This window comes from Canis lupus, chromosome 12 (assembly GCF_048164855.1).
Source record: "Canis lupus baileyi chromosome 12, mCanLup2.hap1, whole genome shotgun sequence".
NCBI lineage: Eukaryota > Metazoa > Chordata > Mammalia > Carnivora > Canidae > Canis > Canis lupus.
Genome location: NC_132849.1, coordinates 28,674,916 through 28,698,141, shown reverse-complemented (window position 1 = coordinate 28,698,141; position 23,226 = coordinate 28,674,916). Strand labels below are relative to the sequence as shown.

The following is a 23,226-nucleotide window of genomic DNA, read 5'->3' as shown; positions in this document are numbered from 1 at the left end:
GACCACAGTGTTGACATTAGAAGGATTTTAAAGAAGCTCTTGTAACTAGAAAGATATGAAGAACAATATGCTCATAACAAATAAAAGGACAAAAATCTCGTCAGAAAAAGTAGAAATTATTTTTTAAAATGTAAAATTTGCAACTAAGAAGTAAATGAAACTTCTCAAAATTCACTTCATGGGGGCACCTGGGTGGCTCAGTGGTTGAGTGCCTGCCTTCAGCTCAGATCATGATCCCGAGGTCCTGGGATCAAGTCCTGCATCTGGCTTCCTGCAGGGAGCCTGCTTCTCCCTCTGCCTAGGTCTCTGCCTCTCTCTCTGTGTCTCTCATGAATAAATAAAATCTTTGATGGGAAAAATAAAATAAAGTAAAAATAAAATTCACATCATAGACTTAATGGGAAAAAATAGAAATGCCCAAAAAAGTCAGTGAACATAAAGATAGATCAACAGAAGTTAAGCAATCTGCACAACACAGAGGAAAAAAAGAACAGAAGACAACAGGAGCTCTAGGATGATTTCCAAAGGCTTTAACAAACAAATAATTGGAGTCTAAGAATAGGAGAAAAGAGAGAATGAGGGAGAAAAAAAATGTTGGAAGATATAAAATTAATATGAGACATAAACTTACAGATTCAAAAAGTTCCTTAAGAATACAAAGAAAACCACAACTAAATACATCATAATCAACTGCTGAAAACCACATATAAAAAGAAAAATCTTCAAATCAGCTAAAGAAATGACACAATAAATACAGGTAAAAATTCAATGACTTCTCACCAGAAATAATGGAAAACAAAAAACAAGGAACATCTGTTAAGTGATCAGAAAAAAAAACTGTTTTGTTGTTGTGCAGTAAACAGTTCATCTAGCAGGCCTGAGACTGCTACCCATAGAAAGACCTGCTTGCAAGGCTGGCCCTTGGTTGGCATCTGGAAACTTGAATGGCAAAGAGAACCTGACACTTGTAAAAAAAAAAAAAACTTTCCCTAAATGACAAGAGGCTTCCTGTGTCTCAACTATTTGTATAAAATGTGGGTTACACTGACACGAGCTATCTTCTAAGGGTCAGCTTCATGGTAGGCAGAGGATGCCTATATGACCAGCCCTCAATAAAAATCTTGAGCACTTAGTCTTTAATGAGCTTCCTCATTAATGACACTTCACATATGCTGTCACAATCCGATGCTGGAAGAACTGTGTCTCAAGTGACTCTACTGGGAGAAGACTCTTGGAAGTCTGGGCCCAGTTTTCTCTAGACTTCTCTGCACCCAACTTTTCAATTGCTAATTTTCATTTGTTTTCCTTCACTGTATTATATCATCTGAGTATGACTATATGCTAAGTCCTGAGTCCTTCTAGTGAATTACCAAACCTTGGAGTGTTTTTGGCATGCTCCAAAACACTTATCAACCCAGATTTCCATATCTAGCAAAAATAACCATTCAAAACAAATTTCAAATTAAGACATTCTCAGCTAAAAGAAAATAAACAGACTTCACTGCCAGTAAATCTGCTTTGTAAGAAAAGCTAAAGAAATTTCTTTAGCCTGAAAAAAATTTCATCAGAGGAAAACATGAATCCTTAAAAACAAAAATGGAGATAATGAGATATAATAAAATCTAAAAAAAATAAAAAAATAAAAAATAAAATAAAATAAATAAAATAAAAATTAAAAAAATAAAAAAATAAAATCTAAGAAGATATAAATGTCAAAGAAAGCTAAAAATTTCAATTAAAAGAGCAAAAATTGGGGTGCCTGGGTGGCTCCGTAGCTTAAGCATCTGACTCTCGTTTTCAGCTCAGGTCATGATCCCAGGGTCCTGAGATCAAGCCTGACATCAGGCTCTACACTGGGCCCTGCTTAAGACTCTCTCTCCTCTCCCTCTCCCTCTGTCCCTTCCCTCCCTTCTTTTTTCCTTCTTTCCCTTCCTTCTCCCTCCTTTTCAAATAAATAAAGTTCTTTAAAAAAAAAAAAAAAAAAAGGCAAAAATTACCAGAATGGATAAAACACAAGATCCAACTATATGCTGTCATTAAAATATGCATCTTGAATAGAGACACAAATAGGTTGCAAAACAAATGGGCAGAAATGGGTAGATCATGAAAACAGAAACAAAAAAAAAAAAAAGAAAGAAAACAGAAACAAACAGAAAAGGCTAGAGTGACTATGTTATCATTAAATAAGAAAAATTTCCTTCAAGAGAAAGAATATTACCAGAGAAAAAGGTGGCCAGTTAATAATGATAAAATGGTCAATTCAACAGAAACATTAAAAAATCAAAAATGTACATAAACCTAGTAAGAGTTTCATATGTGAAACAAAATTTAAAGAAATGGAGTAAAACAGATAATTCTACAATCATACTAAGAGATCTCAACATCCTTCTCTTAGTAAGTTCATAAACACTAGTTAAAAATTAGTAAAAACGCAAATGGTCTAAATATTACCACTATCTTAAAGAATTCAATATATAAAATATTACATCTAGCCACTGCAGAGTACGCATTCTTTTTATGTGTATACACAACATTTGACAAGAAGGTTATGTGCTGGGTCATAAAACAAGTTTCAATAAAACCACAATGAAATTAAATCTGAACAAAATTAATAATAAGGAAGTCAGAATAAACCCACATGGTTGGATATTAAAAATCCCACTTCCAGGACACCTGGGTGGCTCAGCGGTTAAGCATCTGCCTTCGCCTCAGGGTGTGATCCTGGAGTCCCGGAATTGAGTCCCACACTGGGCTCCCTGTTTGGAGCCTGCTTCTCCCTCTGCCTATGTCTCTGCCTCTTTCTCTCTCTCTCTCTCTCTGTGTCTCTCATGAATAAACAAATAAAATCTTTTTTAAAAAAACCCATTTCTAAAGAAATCCATGAGTCAAGAACAAATTACAGGGATACTAGAAAATATTTCAACTAAATGATAAAAAAAAGAATATACCGAAATTTGTAGATGCAGCTAAAGCAACACATATAAGGAAATTTATTGCTTTACAGGTAGAAAAGGGAAGTCTATGAAGCAATGATCTAAGCTCCTACAATAAGAATCTAGAAAAATAGAAGCAAAGTCAACCCAAAAAAATAGAAGAAAAAAAACATTAAAGGTAAGCACAGAAACTAGTTAAATGAAAACAGTTAACAGAAAAAATGAAAAGCAAGCATTTCTTCTTTAAAAACATGATCAAAATGAATTAGTTAGACCAATAAAGAATTTATTAATTACTATGAAGAATGGAAGAGGTTATCTCTATAGATCCCAATGACATTAAAAGGAGCCTGCTTCTCCCTCTGCCTATGTCTCTGCCTCTCTCTCTCTCTCTCTCTCTCATACACAGTGATGTAGTATGAACTTTATTACAAATCCAACTTAGCTGAACTAAATTTCTTGAAAGACAACAAAACTGACAAAATATTAAACCACAAGTATGAATAGCCCTTACCTATTAAAGAAATCAACTATGTTACCAAAATTACAAATTTGCAAAACAAATTACATGACTTGCCCTACAAAAACACCTGAACTAGTTTCAATAGTGAAACATTAAACATTAAATTTAAGAAAAAATAACATCAAACATTAAATTTAAGAAAAAATAACATCAATATTAAAATTCTTTCAGAAAACCGGATAAAATAGGCTCAGCTCGTTTTATGAAGCCAACATAACCCTACTATCAAAATCTTACAAAAATATTTCTCAAAAAAGTAGAATTATAGATTAGAATCATACATAGATTCAAGACTTCTAACTTATTACCAAAGTAGATGAAGCAATATATAAAAATAATAATAATAATAAACAAGGATCAGGTTGGATTTATCCTAGGAATACAGTGTTTTTCTGCTGGTTCAAAATTCAATCAATGCAGTGCTTACTTTGGCAGCACATATACAAAATCCAATCAATGCAATCTGCCATAATAAAAGAGAAAATCTATCTATATCAGAAAATATAGAAAAATGTTAAATATAGAAAAAGCATTTAGTAAAACTCATCATCCATTCATGATAAAACTTCTTTAAAAATTAAAAATAGAAGGAAACTTCCTCAACACCTAATAAAGAACATTTATAGTGAAAAATACTTACTAGTGAAATATCGAACACTTTTCATCTAAGACTAGGATCAAAGCAAGAATGCTCACTCTCAATTTTATTCAACAATCTACTAAAGATCCTAGCCATTTCACTAAGTTAAAATAATAGAAATAAAAGGCATAAAAATGAAAAAGTAAAATCATGTTAAAGAAAACATGAGTATTTACATGGAAAATCCCACAGAATCTACAAAACAACTATAAGAACGAATACATGCATTTACATGTCAAAGGTCAAAAAGTTAACATACAAATATCAATTTTCTATTTTATATCAATTGTATACCAGCAAGCAACTGGAAAATGAAATTCTACATAAAGATTCCACTTACTATAGAATGAAAGAACATAAAATACTTAGGAATGTACACAGTAAAAGCTGCTCAAGACCTTTACCTTTCTCAGAAAAATTTTAAAAGGCCTAAATAGTTTCTATATTCTTGGATTAGAAGACTCAGTCCTTACGTATCTATCTTCCATATATTTATCTATAGATTTAACACAATTTCACTTACATTCACCGGACTTTTAAATCAGTAAGGATGAAAAAAAAAAAAATCAGTAAGGATGAAATGATTCTAAATTTTACACAAAATGCAAAGGACCTAGAGTATGCAAAAAATCATGAGAAAGAACAAAATTGGAAGATATGCACTATTTGACTTCAAGACTTATCATTTAGCTATAGTAATCAAGGCAGTTTGATACTGGCATAAGGATAAGCAAACAGATTAAAGAGAAACAGAACAGACAGCCCAGAAATAAGCCCTTATTTATCCAGTCATCTAATTTTTGAGAAAGGAGTGACAGAATGTGCAAAGTGAAACAACAGTAAGATATCATTACATATTTACCAGCAGAGCTAAAATTGAAGACTAACATCACCAAATACTGACAAAATATGCAGCAGTTAGATTTTTATAAATTGTTGGTCACAGAGTAAAATGGTGTAAACTCTTTGGAAAAAGGTTTATCAGTTCTTATCAAACTAAACATATCTACTCTAAGTAGATTTCAATCCTAAATATTTACTCAAAAGAAATTAAAATATAAATCCACAAAAATATCTGTGTCAGGGTATTTATGGTAGTTTGATTCATAATAGTTAAAACTTGAAACCAACCCAGGTATCCAACAAAAGACAATGGAAATAGAAGCTGTGGACTATTCAAAGAATGGAATACTACTTAAAAAGGATGAGCTACTGATACACTCATATCTCAAAATCATGGTGAGTGAAAGAAGTCTGATATTAAAGGATATATACTGTATGTGATCCCATTAATACAAAGTTCTACAAAAGGGAAACTAATTTATTTTCAGAAAATAAGCTGCCTTGGGAGTGGGGGATGAGTATAGATGGAGGGGGACATGGAAGGAGTGCACTTCTGGCCTTTTTTTTTTAAGATTTTATTTACTCATGAGAGACACAGAGAGAGGCAGAGACACAGGCAGAGGAAGAAGCAGGCTCCATGGAGGGAGCCTGACATGGGACTCGATCCCGGCTCTCCAGGATCAGGCCCTGGGCTGAATGCGGCGCTAAACCACTGAGCCACCCGGGCTGCCCACTTCTGGTCATTTTGATAGAGTTTTGTTTACATAAGCATATGCATTAGTCAAATCTTATCAAATAGTGTATTTAAAACTTGTGGATTTCATCGTATATAAATTTTATCTTGAAAATGTAAATACTGAATTCTAGTTAATGATAGATATGCCAAATATTTATGGAAATATGCCAAAATATTTAAGGAAAAGTATACTACTGTCTGCAACTATCTTTGAAATTCATCAAAAAATGATGGATTGGATAGAGAATAAATGAATGTATGATTAAACAAATTTACATAGTAAAATATTAACTGCAGAATCCAACTGGTGATATGAATGTTGTATAAAATTCTTTCAACCTTTATTTTGAAATTTTTCTTATTAAAATATTGGATGAAACACTACAGTGTTCTCAAGGATAAACAGATTTATTTCATAAGGAAAAAGGACCTGAAACCACCAGACATGGACAGCTGATTGCAAGGGCAATATTTAGTTACAATATTTGATCTGGAGTTTTAAAAAAGCATCTGCTTATTTTTAACTATTTGGCTTATTAAATAAATAGGTTATAAAGTAATTAAAACCAGTTAATATATATGAGATCTAAACTTGTCACAAAATAAAATAGTATCTTAAAATAAATCTGGGCTTAATAAGGATAAAAATGTCAAAAATACCTTGTTAGGGTACTTTGGTATACTTAATTTTTAATACTACAATTTCTCAGGATCTGGGGCCAAAAGGGAAGACTGTGATCAGCAATCTCAAACTGAAAGTTCCTGTTTTCAAGACATATTATAAATCATCAATATTGCCTTTATTTAAAAAAGTATTTTATAGGGTTTTGGAAAATCCCACAAGAAATCATACCTTATGCTCTTAAAGGTATAACAATATTTATTATACATACTCACCTGAGGAACATTGCTATCAACCCACTTGGAATTTGGTAAAATATCATCCCACAGAATCAGGCATCGAGCAAGTGTCTTAAAAATGTAACAGACAAAATTAATTAGAGCAGGCAAAGTTCACAGATTTTATAAAAATGGTAGTATTAAAAGGTAAAAATCAGTTCCCAACTGACAGCAATTTTGAAAAAAACAGTACATAATATCAACCTAAGCTAAATTCATATTAAAATAAATTGCAGATTAAGATTTCTAACACAAAAAAATACCCTAAAATTGAGCTGATTGTTATCAAAGTTTAGAGGACTTTTAAAAACTTGCTTCATCAAAGAGAAGAATCTTAGCACTGTCTATATAACCTAAAGGCTTTCATATGCTAAAAACATACAAGCTTAAAATTAAAGAATAAAGGGAAAAATGTAGGTAATTATGTCAAATAGTTATTGTCATTAATTATACTCTTAATAGTAATGCTGCATCCTTGATAAAGAATGTAAAATAAGGCAGTAATGAAGACCCAGCCACTTACTGCTTGTTGAATAATGCAAGAAGTTGAAATATCAACTCTAGGTATTATATAGCAACATGGTTATGCTTCCTGGCGTTCCTACAAGTTACATCCGGGAAATTTCAAAAGAATACTACCAATTACAACTAGATAATGGATTAATAGTAAAAGGTTCCCTTGTAGAAACATTAATATTCACAAGCTAACTTGAAAAACACAATAGATTCCTCATGTTAGCAGAAATAAAAAATTACAAAGTACCATACCCTAAGTAAGAGAAATTCTGGTTTCACAAAATCCAGCAAATACATGGTGTCAGGAGCTCGAAGCCAATCTGCAATGGATCTGTTGGTGGAGGATACCAATAAGCATTATTGCTCGAGGAGAGAATAATCAGGAATCCCAAGACAGGTTTCAAAACACTTATCCCCATTCTCTCCACTACCCTATTTGCTTTCTATTGTACTTTATATCCTCTAATACAGTATTTGATATGTATGAATGTCTATCCTACTATGACATAAGCTTTATGAAAAGAGATATTTTTTGTTTTGTTCACAGAAATATCTCCATTACCAAGAAAACATTGACATATTCATCAAAATAGATGAATACCTGTTTTTAACCACTTGTTAATTTTGCATCTATTCACTTTTTCTAATAGTAGAAATTTACAATACTGAAAAATTTCTTGAACCTTAGAATATTTTTTAACTTAAAAGGCTTCACATTTAAACCATGGTTTAATGTCTCCTACCCAACTTACTCTTCCATGTAAAATATAAAATAAACACCAGTTTATTCTAAAAAAGTCTAGTTTCAAGTGTCCAGCACTAATTATTGGGAGTTGGGAAGGAAGATGGTGAGATTATTAGGAAAGTTCTTGAACTAAGTAGAAATCATTTTTGTAAATGGTAACCAAGAATAGAATAATGCTAAGTGTTTCTGGCTTAACCAATCCTGAAACAACATGCATAATTAATAAAAAAGAATTTGGGCATTTTTTTAATTGTCAGTGACATCAACTATAAAACAAAAATAAATTAAATTTGGCAATTACATTGCCAAAGACTAAAATAGTAAAACATTGTTTCTAGAAAAAATCTATATAACCTATAGTATTGAAGAGAATCAAAATCAGGTTAATCTAGTATAAGGAAAATAAACACATTCAAAAAAATAAATAAATAAATAAATAAACACATTCAGATAATTTAGTTTTACTACTGAGGTCAAAACCGAGGTCATACTATCATGGCAAGGGATAGAGTCAGGGGATGTAATACCTGTTATTGGTTTTTAAGTAGATCATAGCCAAAGCTAGAGTGGCACCTGGACAAGTTACATCCACATTTATGGTATCTCCTTCCTATTTAAAAGAAAAAAAAAAAAAAAAAAGTTTATTCATGTAAAAGAATTCTGAATTGTTACAAGTTTTTCTAAATACTAGCCTATGCTTAAAATTAACAGATTTACAAACGTTGGTAAGAAAACTACTTTCACATTGACTTAACTCCCAGAATTTTGATTTGTTGCTTTATTTTGGACTTACTTTGATTTGATAACTTGGAGATTTATGCTTCTCCCTATGCATTCCTGCTTGAAAGCGCCTATGACCTCCAACCATGTACTGATAAAGCTGCTCAGGCACATTGAGATCAGACATACCTATCAAATTACTGCCATGCTGGAAAATGAAATAACAAACATGTAAAAAGGAAAGCTTATGGAATAAGATTCATAATACCCATGACAAAAGAATGAACTAACTTCAAAGCAAGGTATTTTGGGTTTTTTAAATTAAAATAACTATTACCCAAGACTTAATATTCAAACAAGCTCTTAATTATTCACACTAAGAATTACTTAGAGGTACCCGAGTGGCTCAATAGGTTGAGCATCCACTCAGGTCATGATCTCACAGTTATGAGATCAAGCCCTGCGTCAGGCTCCATGCTCAGTGGGCAGCCTGCTGGAGATTCTCTCTTCTTCTATCTCTGCTCCTCCCCACCCCTGGTCTTGCACACTCTCTTTCTAAAATAAAAAATAAATCTTAAAAAAAAAAGAATTACAATACATATATGTTCAAGTTAAAACTTTCATTTCACAAATAAAGTTAATACAGTTAATTATACTAACAATAAAAGAAAATATTAGGTCTGCAAATGAAACCTGAACTATAAACACCTGAGTTCTTTTATTATTGTGCCTATGAAGTATTTCAGCAACAATAACTATAATAATGAACTTATTGAACACTTACTGTTTCTAGTACTTGTCTGTTTAACGTGGATTAATTTACCTAATATAATTCTACCAAATAGCTACTATTTTAGATGAGGAAAGTAAGGCACACACAAAGCCCAAGGTTACAAAGCTAATAACCAGCAGAGCTGGCTATAAACAAGGATATAAAACAATCCATGGAGTTGCTTAACCACTAAACAACACTTCATGGATAGGACTCACTGGTCAGGAGCAAATCAAGATCCCAATTTCCAGTGTGCTACTTTTCCATTGCACCATCTGCCTCTTTAGTTCATGTGTCAAATGCAAAGAATCAAAAACCTAACAGATGGTGAACTTTCTTTATACAATTTAGTTTCAGTGTTAACACTGTATTGGGGGCTCTTAAGGAACCCACATTCCAGGTGACACAGTCATTTAATGAAATGTTAATTCATTTCATAATGAATTATGATAATTCTATACTATGTCTCATGGATATGGTTAAGATGGATCAAGGTGGTAGTGTATTCTGTCATAAAGCAAACAGTATGGCAACATTCTGAGATCCCAGTGAATACCGGGGTGCCAAAAGAAGGTCATGGTTTATCTCTAGCAACTACTATAGACACTTAAAGCTCCCCATCATACTACATTCTCACAGTTTTCCTTTTCCTGTCTGGGGGGCTATCACTTCATCTCATATCTTAAATTCTTCAAGATATTTCATTCCCTAGGTTCATTTATGAACACTGACTTCTAAGCCAAGGGGATAAAAATCTTAAAGCCCCACTCTTCACTACAATTCTAGCACTTTGAAGAATATCCAGGAAAGAAAAAAAGCTGAGAATCAGGTTAAGTCATAGTGAGGTAGAGTGGTATTCAGAGTTAAATGTTAATATCATTTGTCTCAACATCCAAATGTCATAAATGAAGCATCTGAAGTTTCAGAGAGTACTTACCCCCAAGCAAACCATTCCCAGGGCCAAGCCAGCAGCTAAAGAATAGGACTCTCTATCAGTGCAGTATTCCATTTCAGGACCAGGGGGCCGTCCTGTAAAACAGAAAATAACACAGTTCAAGCAGGCCTTCTATTGTATGTTTTAGAATTAGCTTTCTAATAAGAACCATGGATTCTATACAGCCCCACTAGAAAGACAGGACATTATCACAAATGGTATTCACAACTATTGGTTTACAACAAAATAAAGCCCCAAATGGTTCTTTGAATGTACTAATTTGAAAGCAGTGACTTTTAGACACTGTGAAACTTTGGGTTTTATTTAGAGAAAAACAAAAAAAATTATCAAGAACTAGAAAAAAATATTTAAAGGGACGAATGCTCAAAATGTTTTAATTTTTAAATCTTACATTTGGTTTTTGTTTTGCTATTTTCAATCTACTCACTAGTTATGGTAAACACATATTCAAACATTAATAATGGGCAGGAAGGATACTAAGTTTTTAAGCTAAATATTATGTTTCAGACACTTATTTTGAATCTACATGATACTGAACTCTATTATGGTAGAATTTGTGTGTGTGGATCCTACAACTCTGGCTTAATACAAAACTCATACTTTTAAAAAGCACCCCCTAATTCTAACTCTACCCTTTAGGGCAGCAAAATGTATTATACATAAAGAGCCCTCTGTCAAAGACAAATTTCATAGTCCTGGCATTTTACCCACAGGAAAAAAAGGAATTAAAAAAATACATATATTATACAAATGTAACCAATATTACACAAAAATAGCAAAGAATTAGAAACTGAAAATTAAAAAAGAAGCAATTTACAGAACACCAATTCAATGAGATATTACACAATATGAAATTAATTTTTAAAAACATTTATGACAATGATATATGGAAAGGGCAATATAAAAACAGTATATATATATATTCTGACTGTAATTACATAAGAGTATACGCATATGAATCTAGATGAAATCCTCCATATACAACATGAAAAGCCTATGCTATGATTCACCTTGCAGATGAACAAGCTTTAAAAGCCACTCGAGTTTCTTCTGAATAAATGTTTCTTAGACCAACTTATGCTATAACATATCTTGGTAATAGAAAAATTTCAGTTTTGTGAATATTTCACACTGTAGATTATATTGTTGGTGTCAATTTTTCACTGCTCAACAGTATATGTTTATATATATATACATATATATATACACACACACACACACACATACATACACACATACATCCATACTCTTGACAAGAGCCTTATGGTGAACTTGAACTCATGACTAGCTTTGGCCTGGGATCTTAGCTGGCATAATGTAAGCAATGGCATGAAATGTGCTTCCATTATTTGGTTCTCCCTCTTGACCGTTTGTTATCACCATAAAACAAGTGTGGGCCAAAAATAAGTCATCTGGAGTACAGTTGGAGCAGCATACCCACAGATCTACAGCCTAAAGCTGAGATGCTAGGCCAATTTTGTGGCTATTTGTTAAGTAGCATTATTGTGGCAACAGCTAACTAACAATCATTCCAAAGAAAAATATGTCTTCAACAATACATCCTGAAATATATGTAGGAAAGATCCTGAGTAGGACTGAACAAAGCAAGGAACTATATATCTAAATTAGTGAACATAATAATGCCAAAAGCATTTCCAATTGTCAGAAAAAGATAATACAGAAGACACATTTCCAAAAGGTTTAGGCTCCATTAAAAACAGAGAAAATGCATTTCATTACCAACATACCCACCAGCACGTAAAGGAGGAAAAGCAAGAGTCAATCACTTCCTTTCTCTTGGAAGTACTACTGTCCAACAGAATGAACACCATTTCTAGGGATCAAAATACTCAACTTTGCATTTCAAGTGCAGATCACTGCTAGATATTGCCTAGTAAAGACAAAGCAGGATAAATAGCACTCTCATGTATAATTAAGACCACAGGATGGGACGTCTGGGTGGCTCAGTGGCTGAGAGTCTGCCTCTGGCTCAGGTCATAATCCCAGGGTCAGGGATCAAGTCCCACATTGGGCTCCATGAGGGAGCCTGGTTCTCCCTCTGCCTATTTCTCTGCCTGTGTGTGTGTCTGTGTCTCTCATGAATAAATAAATAAAATCTTAAAAAAAAAGAAAAAGACCACAGCCTACCTCATTAAATAGGATCTCTGGAGCTCAACAATGGGCTGGCCAAATAAACGTGCAGATTAATAATCTGCTCACTAGTATCAGCCTTGGAAAATATTACTTATACCATCTTTTTTATATGGGTCAGAACATTCTAACAAAAGCTACTGTTTTTCCTTAATTTTATTACCATTTTTACTTTGGTTCCTATGGAGTGGGCAATCTATGCTGACAAAGACACAGTACTACAATTGCCATACCTATTTCAGCCAAGAGGACTTCTGCAGTATGCCTATGAGCTGTTCCTTGATATACAAGGCCAATGCCAACCACTGCAGCCACTTGGACATTGTGAGGAACATCAAGCTCTGTGGATGTTGGAGGTAAGAGGGCAGGAATGTGAATGCTAAGAAGCCGAGTAATTGACATATCCATGGTGCCTAGTTTAGCAGCAGAAACACCAAGGAGCAGTCCAATGCTTGTCATTTCATGACCCTAAGGTAGAAAGCAGAATGAAATATCAGTCACTACCAAATAAATACGTAGTCTTAAATAAAGTACTGCCTGCCAGTACTTTCAGTAAGTACTCTTGACAGGCACAGTGAGAAGCACCAAGAATACAATAGCAAACTAAAGAGACACAGTCCTTACTCTCACAATGCTAGACCCCCAATGGGGAAAAAAATGTTGAAGTAAAAATACACAAATATATTATTGAAAAGCAATATATTGAAAAAATATAAAATAATACAAAGCAGTATTTTTAAAAAGCCTTATTTTGATTAGGAGGAGCTGAAGAATTATTAGGACTCTTCTAAGAAGTAAAACATATAATAGGACCTCAAGGATTAATATAAATTAGCCAGGAAAGTGGTAGAAAAGGAGGCACTCAGCTTTAGAAAGTAGGAGAAAATGAGGTCAGATGAGAGAAACATGTAAATGGCTCTGATGTGATCCAGAAATAAACCCTCACAGTAATGGCCAAGTGACCACAGAGTGCCAAGACAATTCAATGGGAACAAAACAGTCTTCAGAAAATGGTGCTGTGATAATTGTAGGCCACATGCAAAAGAATAAAGCTGGACCACTTTCTTACATCACTCACAAAAATTAACTCTAAGTGGACCACAGAACTAAATATAAGAGCTAAAACTATAAAACTCCTAGAAGAAAACACAGGTGTTAATGGGTTAGGATCATGGGGTAGGCAATGAGATATGACATCAAAGCATAACAATTAAAGAAAAAAATAAATGAACTGAACTTCATTAAAATTAAAAACTTTTGTGCTTCAAAGATACCATCAGAAAGTGAAAGATAACCCAAATGGCAGAAATTTCTGCAAATCATTTACCTGTTAATGGACTTCGTATCCAGTATACAAAGAATACAACTCAGTAAGATAGCCCAATTTTAAAATAAACAAAGGATCTGAATAGACATTTCTCCAAAGAAGACTTACAAATGGCCTATGAGCACATGAAAGGTCCTCAACATCATTAGCCATCAGGGAAATTGCAAACCAAAACAACGAGATATTACTTCACACCTACTAGAATGAGTATAATTAAAAAGACAGATAAATGTTGGTAAGAATCTGGAAAAACTAGAATCCTTATCTATTGCTGGTGGGATTGTAAAAAGGTTATAGCCTCTCTAGAAAGTTTGGTAGTTCCTCAAAAATTTAAACAGCTACCATACGACCCAGCAATTCTACTCCTAGAAATACACCCAAGAGAAATGAAAATATACGTCCACACAAAAACATACATGTTTATAGCAGCACTGTTCATAACAGTTAAAGAGTAGAAATAACCCAGCTATCCACCAACTGATGAATGGATAAACACAGTATATCCACACAATAAAATATCTATTCAGCAATATAAAGGCATGAAGTGCTGATACATGATACAATATAAACAAAAACAAACTGTGAAAACATTATGATAAGAGAAAGAAGCCAGTCATAAAAGACCACCTACTGAAGGATTCCATTTACATGAAAGGCCCAGATTCAGTAAATGCACAGAGACAGAAACGAGATCTGTGGTAGCTAGGGGCTGCAGGGAGAGGGAATGGAGGGCGACTGCTACTGCTATGAGGGTCCTTTATGGACTGATGAAAATGTTCTAAATGTAACAGCAGTGGGGATCCCTGGGTGGCTCAGCGGTTTAGCGCCTGCCTTTGGCCCAGGGCGCGATCCCGGAGTCCCGGGATCGAGTCCCACGTCGGGCTCCCGGCATGGAGCCTGCTTCTCCCTCCTCCTGTGTCTCTGCCTCTCTCTCTCTATGTCTATCATAAATAAATAAATCTTTAAAAAATAAAAAAAATAAATAAATGTAACAGCAGTAATAGATCCACAACTCTTTGAACACACTAAAAACTACTGCATTGTATACTTTAAGTGGTGAATTTTTATGGCATAAAGGTAGAAGAGTTTATGCCAAGAAAGTTTGGTTTGCCAAACTCTGAAGTAGAAGAATGTGGTTTGCCAAGGAGCTAAAATGGCCAGTCCCTGTGGTTGGTGTGTGGGTAACAAGGAGCTGAGTGGTACAAAGTAAGGTTGGACAAGTAAGTGGCATCACATATGCAGAATGTGTATCAAGAACAATGAAGTACTTCTTTAAACAGTTTTGACCAGAGAAGTGATATATTCCCATTTATACTTTAGAAAGATTACTCTACCTGCTATGGGAAGAATGGATTGAGGTGTACAAGAATGAAGAAGGAAAAACAAACAGAACAATTAGGAGCTACTGTAGTGACCCACAATGAGGCACACTGCCAGGAGCTGGGAGTCTCACCTTGGTCAAGTAATCATGTATATTGAGAGTAGCCAGCTTGGTAAGATGCCCATTCAGACCCAGAGCCATGAGAAAGCCAGCATATTCATTGGCTAACTCAGCATGCTTGGGCTTATTGTAAACAATCCAAGCTGAGTCGATCTGGGAGGCAGGTGCTATCTTCAGGCCAGCAGCCACACCATTGTGGAAGCTGGCCCAGCTTGTCATGTTAGGAGGCACATCAATGTTTCCACTGTTAAGGTCTACTGTTGTGTTCCGAGGCGGGGCTCGTCCTATTCAGGCAAATTTAAAATTGAGAGAATAATTCATAAATCCAAAATTATTCAATTTATATTTTTAAGAACAGAGATTAGTTTTTCTACATTCGAAACCCTTAACCCCATAATAATTGGAATGATATTAGGTTACTATGAGTACTTAGACTTTAATACATGTGCATTAAATCTGATGCAAAGTGGAAAAGCCCCGTTCAAAATAAGTCATTGTCTGATGCTTGCTTTGGCAGCACATATAAAATAATTCATTTGTCTGAAACTGGACAACTTTCTTACACTATATACAAAAGTAAACTCCAGATGGATTAAAGATCTACATGTGAGAACTGAAACCAAAAAACTCCTAGAAGAGAATATAGGCAATAATTTCTCTGACACAGGCCAAAGCAATGTGTTTCTAGCTAAGTCTCCTCAAGCAGGGGAAACAAAAGCAAAAATAAACTACTGGGATTACATCAAAATAAAATGCTTTTGCAAAGCAAAGGAATCCAAACCATCAACAAAACAAAAAGGAAACCTGTTGAATGGGAGAAGATATCTGAAAATCATATATCTAATAAGGGATTAATATCCGAAATATATAAAGAATTTATATGACTGAACATTAAAAAAAAATCCTAATTAAAAATGGGAAGAGGACCTGAATAGACATTTTTCCAAAGAAGACATACAGATAGCTAACAGATATGAAAAGATGCTCAACATCACTCATCATCAGGGAAATGCAAATCAAAATCACAATGAAATATCACCTTACACCTGTCAGAATGGCTAGAATCAATAAGACAAGAATTAACTAATGTTAGTGAGGATGTGGGGGAAAAAAGTAACCCTCGTATTGTTGGTGAGAATATAAATTGGTACAGTCACTGTAGAAAACAGTATGGAGGATCCTCAAAAATTTAAAAACAGAAATACCAGTTGATCCAATAATTCCACTACTGGTTATTTACCCTCCAAAAACAAAAGCATTAATTTGAAAAGATACATTCACTCTATGTTTACTGTACCATTATTTACAAGAGCCAATATAGGAAAACAGCCCAAACATTCATCAACAGTTGAATGAATAATGATGTAGTGTGCGCACGCGCGCATGCAAACACACACACAGGAATATTATTCAGTTGCTAAAAATGATGAGATCTTGCCATTTACAACAACGTGGATGAACCTAGAGGATGTTATGCTAAGTGAAATAAGTCAGAGAAAGACAATTATCATATGATCTCATTTATATGTAGAATCTAATAAACAAAAGAAAAGAGTAAACAAAGAACAGTATCAGGCCTAGGAATGCAGAGAATAAGCTGATGATCACCAGAGAAAAGAAAGAATAAGGTGATGCATAAAGGAGAGTGGGAAATACAGGTTTGCAGTTATGGAACAGGTTAGTTATAGAAATAAAAGGTACAGCACTAGAAATACAGTCACTGCATGGTGACAGACAGAGGCTATACTTGTGGTGAGCATAACATGCAGAGTTACTAAATCACTATGCTGTATACCTGAAACTAATGTAACGTTGTACATCAACTATAATCAAATAAAATGTTTAAATAAAAAAATTTTAAGAATAAAATAATTCATTTTCCTTTTTGCTAAAATACATGGGGCTATAAGATAACTGATACCAATTTAACTTTATACAGATCTGACTAGGATACCCACTACTTCGAAATCTTTCTTTCACACAGAAGTAAGCTTATTAATATAAAGTGAAGATTAACATCACAGTTAAACTATATGAATAATAAATTTCAACCTGTGACTGATGACACTGATGTGAATTTCATATATGCCATCCTACAGTTGTCTCTGGACATTAAAGAAAAATACACTGTAAAATGAGATGAGGACCTTTATAAATTTGTTCTCTTACTATATGCGTTTCTCCCTCTGTATAAGTAATTATATGCCCTTGTTAAAAATGCCAAATTGCATTCAGAAAACCCTATTTAAAAAAAAAAAAAGCATCATTTTATAGACCTGAGTTACCCACTGAACCATAAAGAGTATTTGCTAAATTAAGTTTTATGGTCAACTTCTGTCAGAACACTGTTAATTACATGTTCATGATTCTACATGCTCTGTGAACTCCTTTTCCTGAGTCTTTTAGTTCTCTTTTGGATCTCCACTGTGTACAGGCAAATACCAAATTCTTTTTATATCTTTAATGCTCTGTATTAACTACATCAGGTCATAGATGAATATTAAAATAACTATTCTATAAATATTGCATAAAATTATACAGTTCACTACAAGTTTGAAAATATGGTTTTAAAGGAGTTCTGAAATTATGTAAAATAAATTTCAGATAGATCCACAATGTCTTAATTAGAGTGTGTATGCTAACATACTCACACACAAAGTAAAATATATTTGCTTTTACCATATGCTTTGTGTACCTAAGAGCTAACTCAAATGCTGGTATATGACAATGTCACACTGGGTGACAAGTTCATGAGGTGTACTTTTAACTTCTAAAAAGGCAGAAATTAATAATGAAAAAACAAGTGAACTTTCTAAAACAATTCATCATATGCATAAAACAAGAGTATTTACACAAGAGAAAATGACTGGCAAAGGGTAAAGCAAATATTCTTCAATAAGAATAACATACAAAAGTACTAATACCAGTGTAAGTTAAGGAGCTATTTTAAGAAAGTATCTTGTCCTAAATTAATTTATTATTAAAATAAGATAATAACAGTTTTTTGGAGGGGAGTTTACCAGAATGGCTAAAAGAATAAAAGTTTGGACTAATGTCAGAAACACATTCTGAATATGCAAATTTAACTAAATGTATTCAAGGAAAAAAAAGTGATTCATATATATTTATTAATACCCATCCACGTATCACTGCCCAAACTTAATACATTTTAACATTTGCCAGTTTTGCATGAGGTTCTTTTCTTTTTAACTCAAATTCTTTAAACAAAAACCTTTTAACAGTTGAAAGACTAACAGAATGAACACCTCTATGCCCCTTTCACCATGAAGACTCAGTTATTATTTGGATTTTGCCACACTGTTTCATCTCTGGGAGAGAACCATTCAAATACTGAAGGTAACTCTGTTTCTTCTGTCTCTAAATAAGATTAGTGCTCCAGAATAGGTATAATTTGGAGATGAAATGTGATCTCACTTTCCATATGTTATTAAAAGTATATGCTTTCCACATACCTGAGTGGAACCCTGGATTTTTTTAAATTATGAAACTTAAGACATTGTGGAATTATACTGATATATTATACTATACATGACTGTGTGTATGATATGTACATTTCGTACAAGTCTCATAAAACCACACATATTATACTTCAGGGATTTTCAATAATTTCAATTGCACACAACTGTCACCTTTAGAACATATTCACACAAGCATCAGGTGAACATGCACTATAAAACCCATTGAAATCAATACTAGGAAATGAGCACATTTAGATCTCGCAGAAGTAAAAATCCACACAACCAATCAGAAAGGTAATATGAATGAATGTTACATCAAAGCCTTAAAATCTTGCTGTCCTAGGAGTTCTAAAGCAACTAACCTAAATAACTATACTCTGACAGCATGGTTATAATAGCAAAAAAACTGATAATTTCCAACAAAATCAGATTCTTTACATAAGCTATTTTACAACTATTTGTGTAAAATACAGCAAATAAAAATTAAGTTATTGAATAAAAATATCTGTACACAATAGCTACCTACACATATACATAACTGTGTATCTATGTGTACTAGATATGAAAGGATGCTCACTCTACAGTAAATTTAAAAACAATGTCTAAAACAGATTTAATTTTCCTGAGAATATATAATATTACAAACTAGAAAAATAAAACTGAGAACCATATATACCAAAACGCTAACACTCTAGCAAACAGGACTACTATATTATACATGAGCATTTTTTCTTTATGCTTAGTTTCTTTTTGTTTCTGAATGAGGATGATATATTCGTAATAACATATAACAAGACACATTAAGATACAAAGTTTTTACATATTATACTTTAAGACTAAAGTTCAGTAATCTCACCATCATCAATATCTTTCTAAACTTTCCCAAGTGCCTTTCCATATCATGAAATGGTCTCATTAAAAGCAAATTTAGTAATGGGCTACATGCTATTTCCCACAATATTTAGTTTGATTTGCTATTTGAGCTTTGACAACTGCTAGAGTGGTTGATATGTGAAATCACTGGGGATAGAAAGAACATTTCTTTGGTTTTAACTAATTCAATAACTTCACTAAAAATATACTTAATCATTTTCCTTTCTCACTGAGACCAGAATTTAACATACCAGTCAAATTCAATTTAGGAATAGGCAGTGGTTCCGTTGGAACAGGATGGTATGAAAATAGGGTAAACATTCCTCGTCCTACTGGAAGGGCCATAGTTCGCTGACACAACTGGAGCAATCTATAATTAAAATCAAAACCAACATGTAAAAAATGTGTAAGCAAAAGAAAAACTGGAATGCAATCCATAGTTAAGTATTCCAAAAGAAGAACTTCTATGTAAGATGAAATCACATCAGAGTAAATTCACACAAAGATGTGGATGAATCATCCAAACGTGGTTATTCTCACTTTTATTCTTGTTCCCCTTAGAAACTCTAAGGGAGAGATACATTTCCTTTCTTTTGTTTCATATTTGCTTTGAGTGAAAACCAACTGGTTTATAAACCAAACAAATTTTCCCTCAGCAACCAAAAAGAAAAATCTAAAATTCCATTCTGGGGGAATCCCTGGGTGGCTCAGCTGTTTGGCGCCTGCCTTTGGCCCAGGGTGCGATCCTGGAGACCTGGGATCGAGTCCTACGTCTGGCTCCCGGCATGGAGCCTGCTTCTCCCTCCTCCTGTGTCTCTGCCTCTTTCTCTCTCTCTCTGTGTCTATCATAAATAAAAATAAATAAATAAATCTTAAAAAAAATTCCATTCTGATGCTAACAGGCTCAAAGGAAAATACTACGTTTACATTTCCTCATTTTGTCTCAGGAGTGCCACCTATGTGACCTGTACACAAGAAAGGAAAGTAAGTTCCTATACTGGAGGTGACAAGTTCCTGGTATCTCCGGGGGAAAAATAATTAGTTTCACTTACATAATAACTAAGATTTATAGGATTAATAATACAATAAGTTGCCATATTCAGGGTTAAAATGGCTTCTATGGGCCATATTTTGAAACTAGTACACTACTCTTAACTTTTTTCTATGTTAAATCACATTCCATGTAGCCACTTAAAGCAAAATCAAACAAATTGTGGAAATAGGGGCAGTTAAAATCAGGAAAACACTTAACAGAATTTATGCCTGAAGACACAGAAATATCCCATCAGAGGCTAACATTTTCTCTGCAGACAAAACTATTTATAAGCACATTCTCTCCCTAACTATACATACAGCTGCTTTTCTAGTTTTTTTGGTGAGAAAAATCTGCTGTCCCAAGATTCTTCAGGAACACTGCCCCATGTTAATTTAGAATCAGAAAAAATCCAAGGCCACATCCCAAAGAACTTTTTAGCAGAAACTTTAAACATAATCCACAAAACTGTAATGAAAACAATAATACTGTAATCCCTTCTGAGATATCAATGATTATAAAGATAAAAACAAAACAAAAAAACTAAACTAGCATCATAGAATCAATGAGCTCAGTTAATGATCATGGCTAATGCACTGAGCTTTACTACGTACTGGGCAGTGTCCTAAACACTAGATAGATATAACTCACTCTACACACAGAGCAACCATATGAGGTATAAATGCTATAATTATGCCTATTCTTATAATTGAGACAACTGAGGCAGCAAGAAGTTAAGTAATTCATCCAAAGACATCCAGTGGCCAAGAAAGGCTCCAGAGCTCATGCTAGCCACTATGCTCCCACACAACTTCTCTGTCCCTCAGCCTCCTCAGCTACAGGTGACAAACACCTAGGTACACATGGAAGAGGAAACAGTGAGGCAGATTAGGACTAACTCGGATCTTCGGCACCCTGTGGCTATGTGTGGATGCTCCTTCCTCTTAAAGCAGGACTACTGTGAGCAAAGCAAGGAGAACCAGAAAATAGTAGTGGAAAGTAACAGGTGACAGAGACAAGACAGGCAACAGGACAGGAGAGAATTTTCAAATATAAATTGAACTGTCCTAAGACAACAACTCTAGAATCTCATGAGATGGTTACTACTGAATATTACAATTATCAAGGAATATAACATATGTTAGAAAGTGGCAATAGAGAAGACTTATAGTGTATTCCCTATAATATCAGAAAAAAATACTGATATCAAGTTGAAACTACACTAAAACATTTATACATATACACACATTTTTTTCCTCATCAAAATACAGAAGAATGAGCTCAGTGTGTTGCTTTGATGTAAATTCTTAAGGTAACTAAGCAAAATAGTCTGAGTCATCTTTTCTAAATAGCACACAACTGTAATTCGAGAGGAGTAGGGTCACTTATGTCATCAGATACTCTTAAGTTATCAAACGCCAAAACATTTTGAAAAAAAAAGTATGGTTTACTGAGGTTGGATAAAAACTTAAAATACGTGGTACTTTTAACTCTGAACTATTTTTTTAGGGTTTTTAGAGTTAAAAAACACTGACAAAAGACAACAACGTGTTTCCTTCACCTGTTTTCTTTTTCCTCAATGAACTCATGGTCACTGAGTTCTGGGTACTGTACAACATTGACACGGACGGGATGTGCACTTTGAAGAAGCCTTCGCACGTCCTGCACTCTTAAATCTTCACTCCATATTAATGACATAACCTCCTGATTCATGTCATTCATTCCATCATCTTCCTCCTCAGTTTCTGTTCCTGAAGGAACATCTGATGAGAGCACCTGAGTAACAGACTTGGTTGTAATAATAACTTAAAAACCAATCACCACGCACTTATTGATCACTAGAATATACAGGATGATGTACTGTGACTCTATCATACAGAGAATATATGTATTCTAAAGCAAGGCTGTTTTGGGTTCACAGTGTATCCTAGGACTCTAATCCAGAAGTCTTTTTTAAAAGTACAATTATATTGCCCACTTGGGAAAATTACTGAGCCAATGGAAAAACATTAAATTCAAAACAATAATCAGAAAGCTGATTCCATTGAGAGAAACATTCTAAATAAATTATAAAAATCTAACTGTATCCTAAATATCATAAAAAGGTTACAAATTACTGCAAGCAGAATATGAAACCCATTCACTATCACTAAAGAACCCACACAAACATAAATATTATAGTCGATCAATATAAGCATAGAAAAACAACCTGGAAGGATATATGTCACAGACTGGAGGAAGTTGAACAATATTTTCTTACTTTAATACTTTAAATGGACCATGATCAATTTTCACCTTGTTTTTAAATAAAGATGTCTTAAAAATTTCTTAATCAGAAAGCAGCTGCAGCAAAACAAATGAAGAGGTTTAATCCCTTGATTATCATTGTCCTCAGAAGCTCAACATGTGTTTTCTATGAGCTTTCCCCATCCAAATAATTCAATCACACTGCAAACTAGATGTGAGTAGCGTGAAATCTTCTCATTTCCTCAAGAACTTTCTACTCCTTTTTTTTTATAGAGATTTTATTTATGTGAGAAAGAGACTGAGAACAAGTGGGGGAAGAAGCAGAAGGAGAAGCAGACTGGAGCAGGGAGCCCTATGTGGGACTCAGTCCCAAGACACTGAGATCATGACCT

At 33.8% G+C, this 23,226-nt stretch overlaps 1 protein-coding gene across 4 annotated transcripts in view; it reads right to left on the bottom strand.

The window, feature by feature from the left end:
• The window catches only part of ANAPC1 (anaphase promoting complex subunit 1), a 113,131-nt gene that overhangs the window by 43,809 nt on the left and 46,096 nt on the right, over positions 1-23,226 (bottom strand). For all 4 annotated transcript variants that reach the window (XM_072770240.1, XM_072770242.1, XM_072770241.1 and 1 more), the window contains 9 exons: positions 22,149-22,363; positions 19,806-19,924; positions 15,215-15,486; positions 12,668-12,902; positions 10,266-10,357; positions 8,630-8,764; positions 8,364-8,446; positions 7,344-7,422; positions 6,573-6,647 (listed from right to left, as the gene is read on the bottom strand). In XM_072770240.1, coding sequence (XP_072626341.1) covers positions 6,573-6,647; positions 7,344-7,422; positions 8,364-8,446; positions 8,630-8,764; positions 10,266-10,357; positions 12,668-12,902; positions 15,215-15,486; positions 19,806-19,924; positions 22,149-22,363 — 1,305 coding nt within the window. The remainder of the gene's footprint in view (positions 1-6,572; positions 6,648-7,343; positions 7,423-8,363; positions 8,447-8,629; positions 8,765-10,265; positions 10,358-12,667; positions 12,903-15,214; positions 15,487-19,805; positions 19,925-22,148; positions 22,364-23,226) is intronic.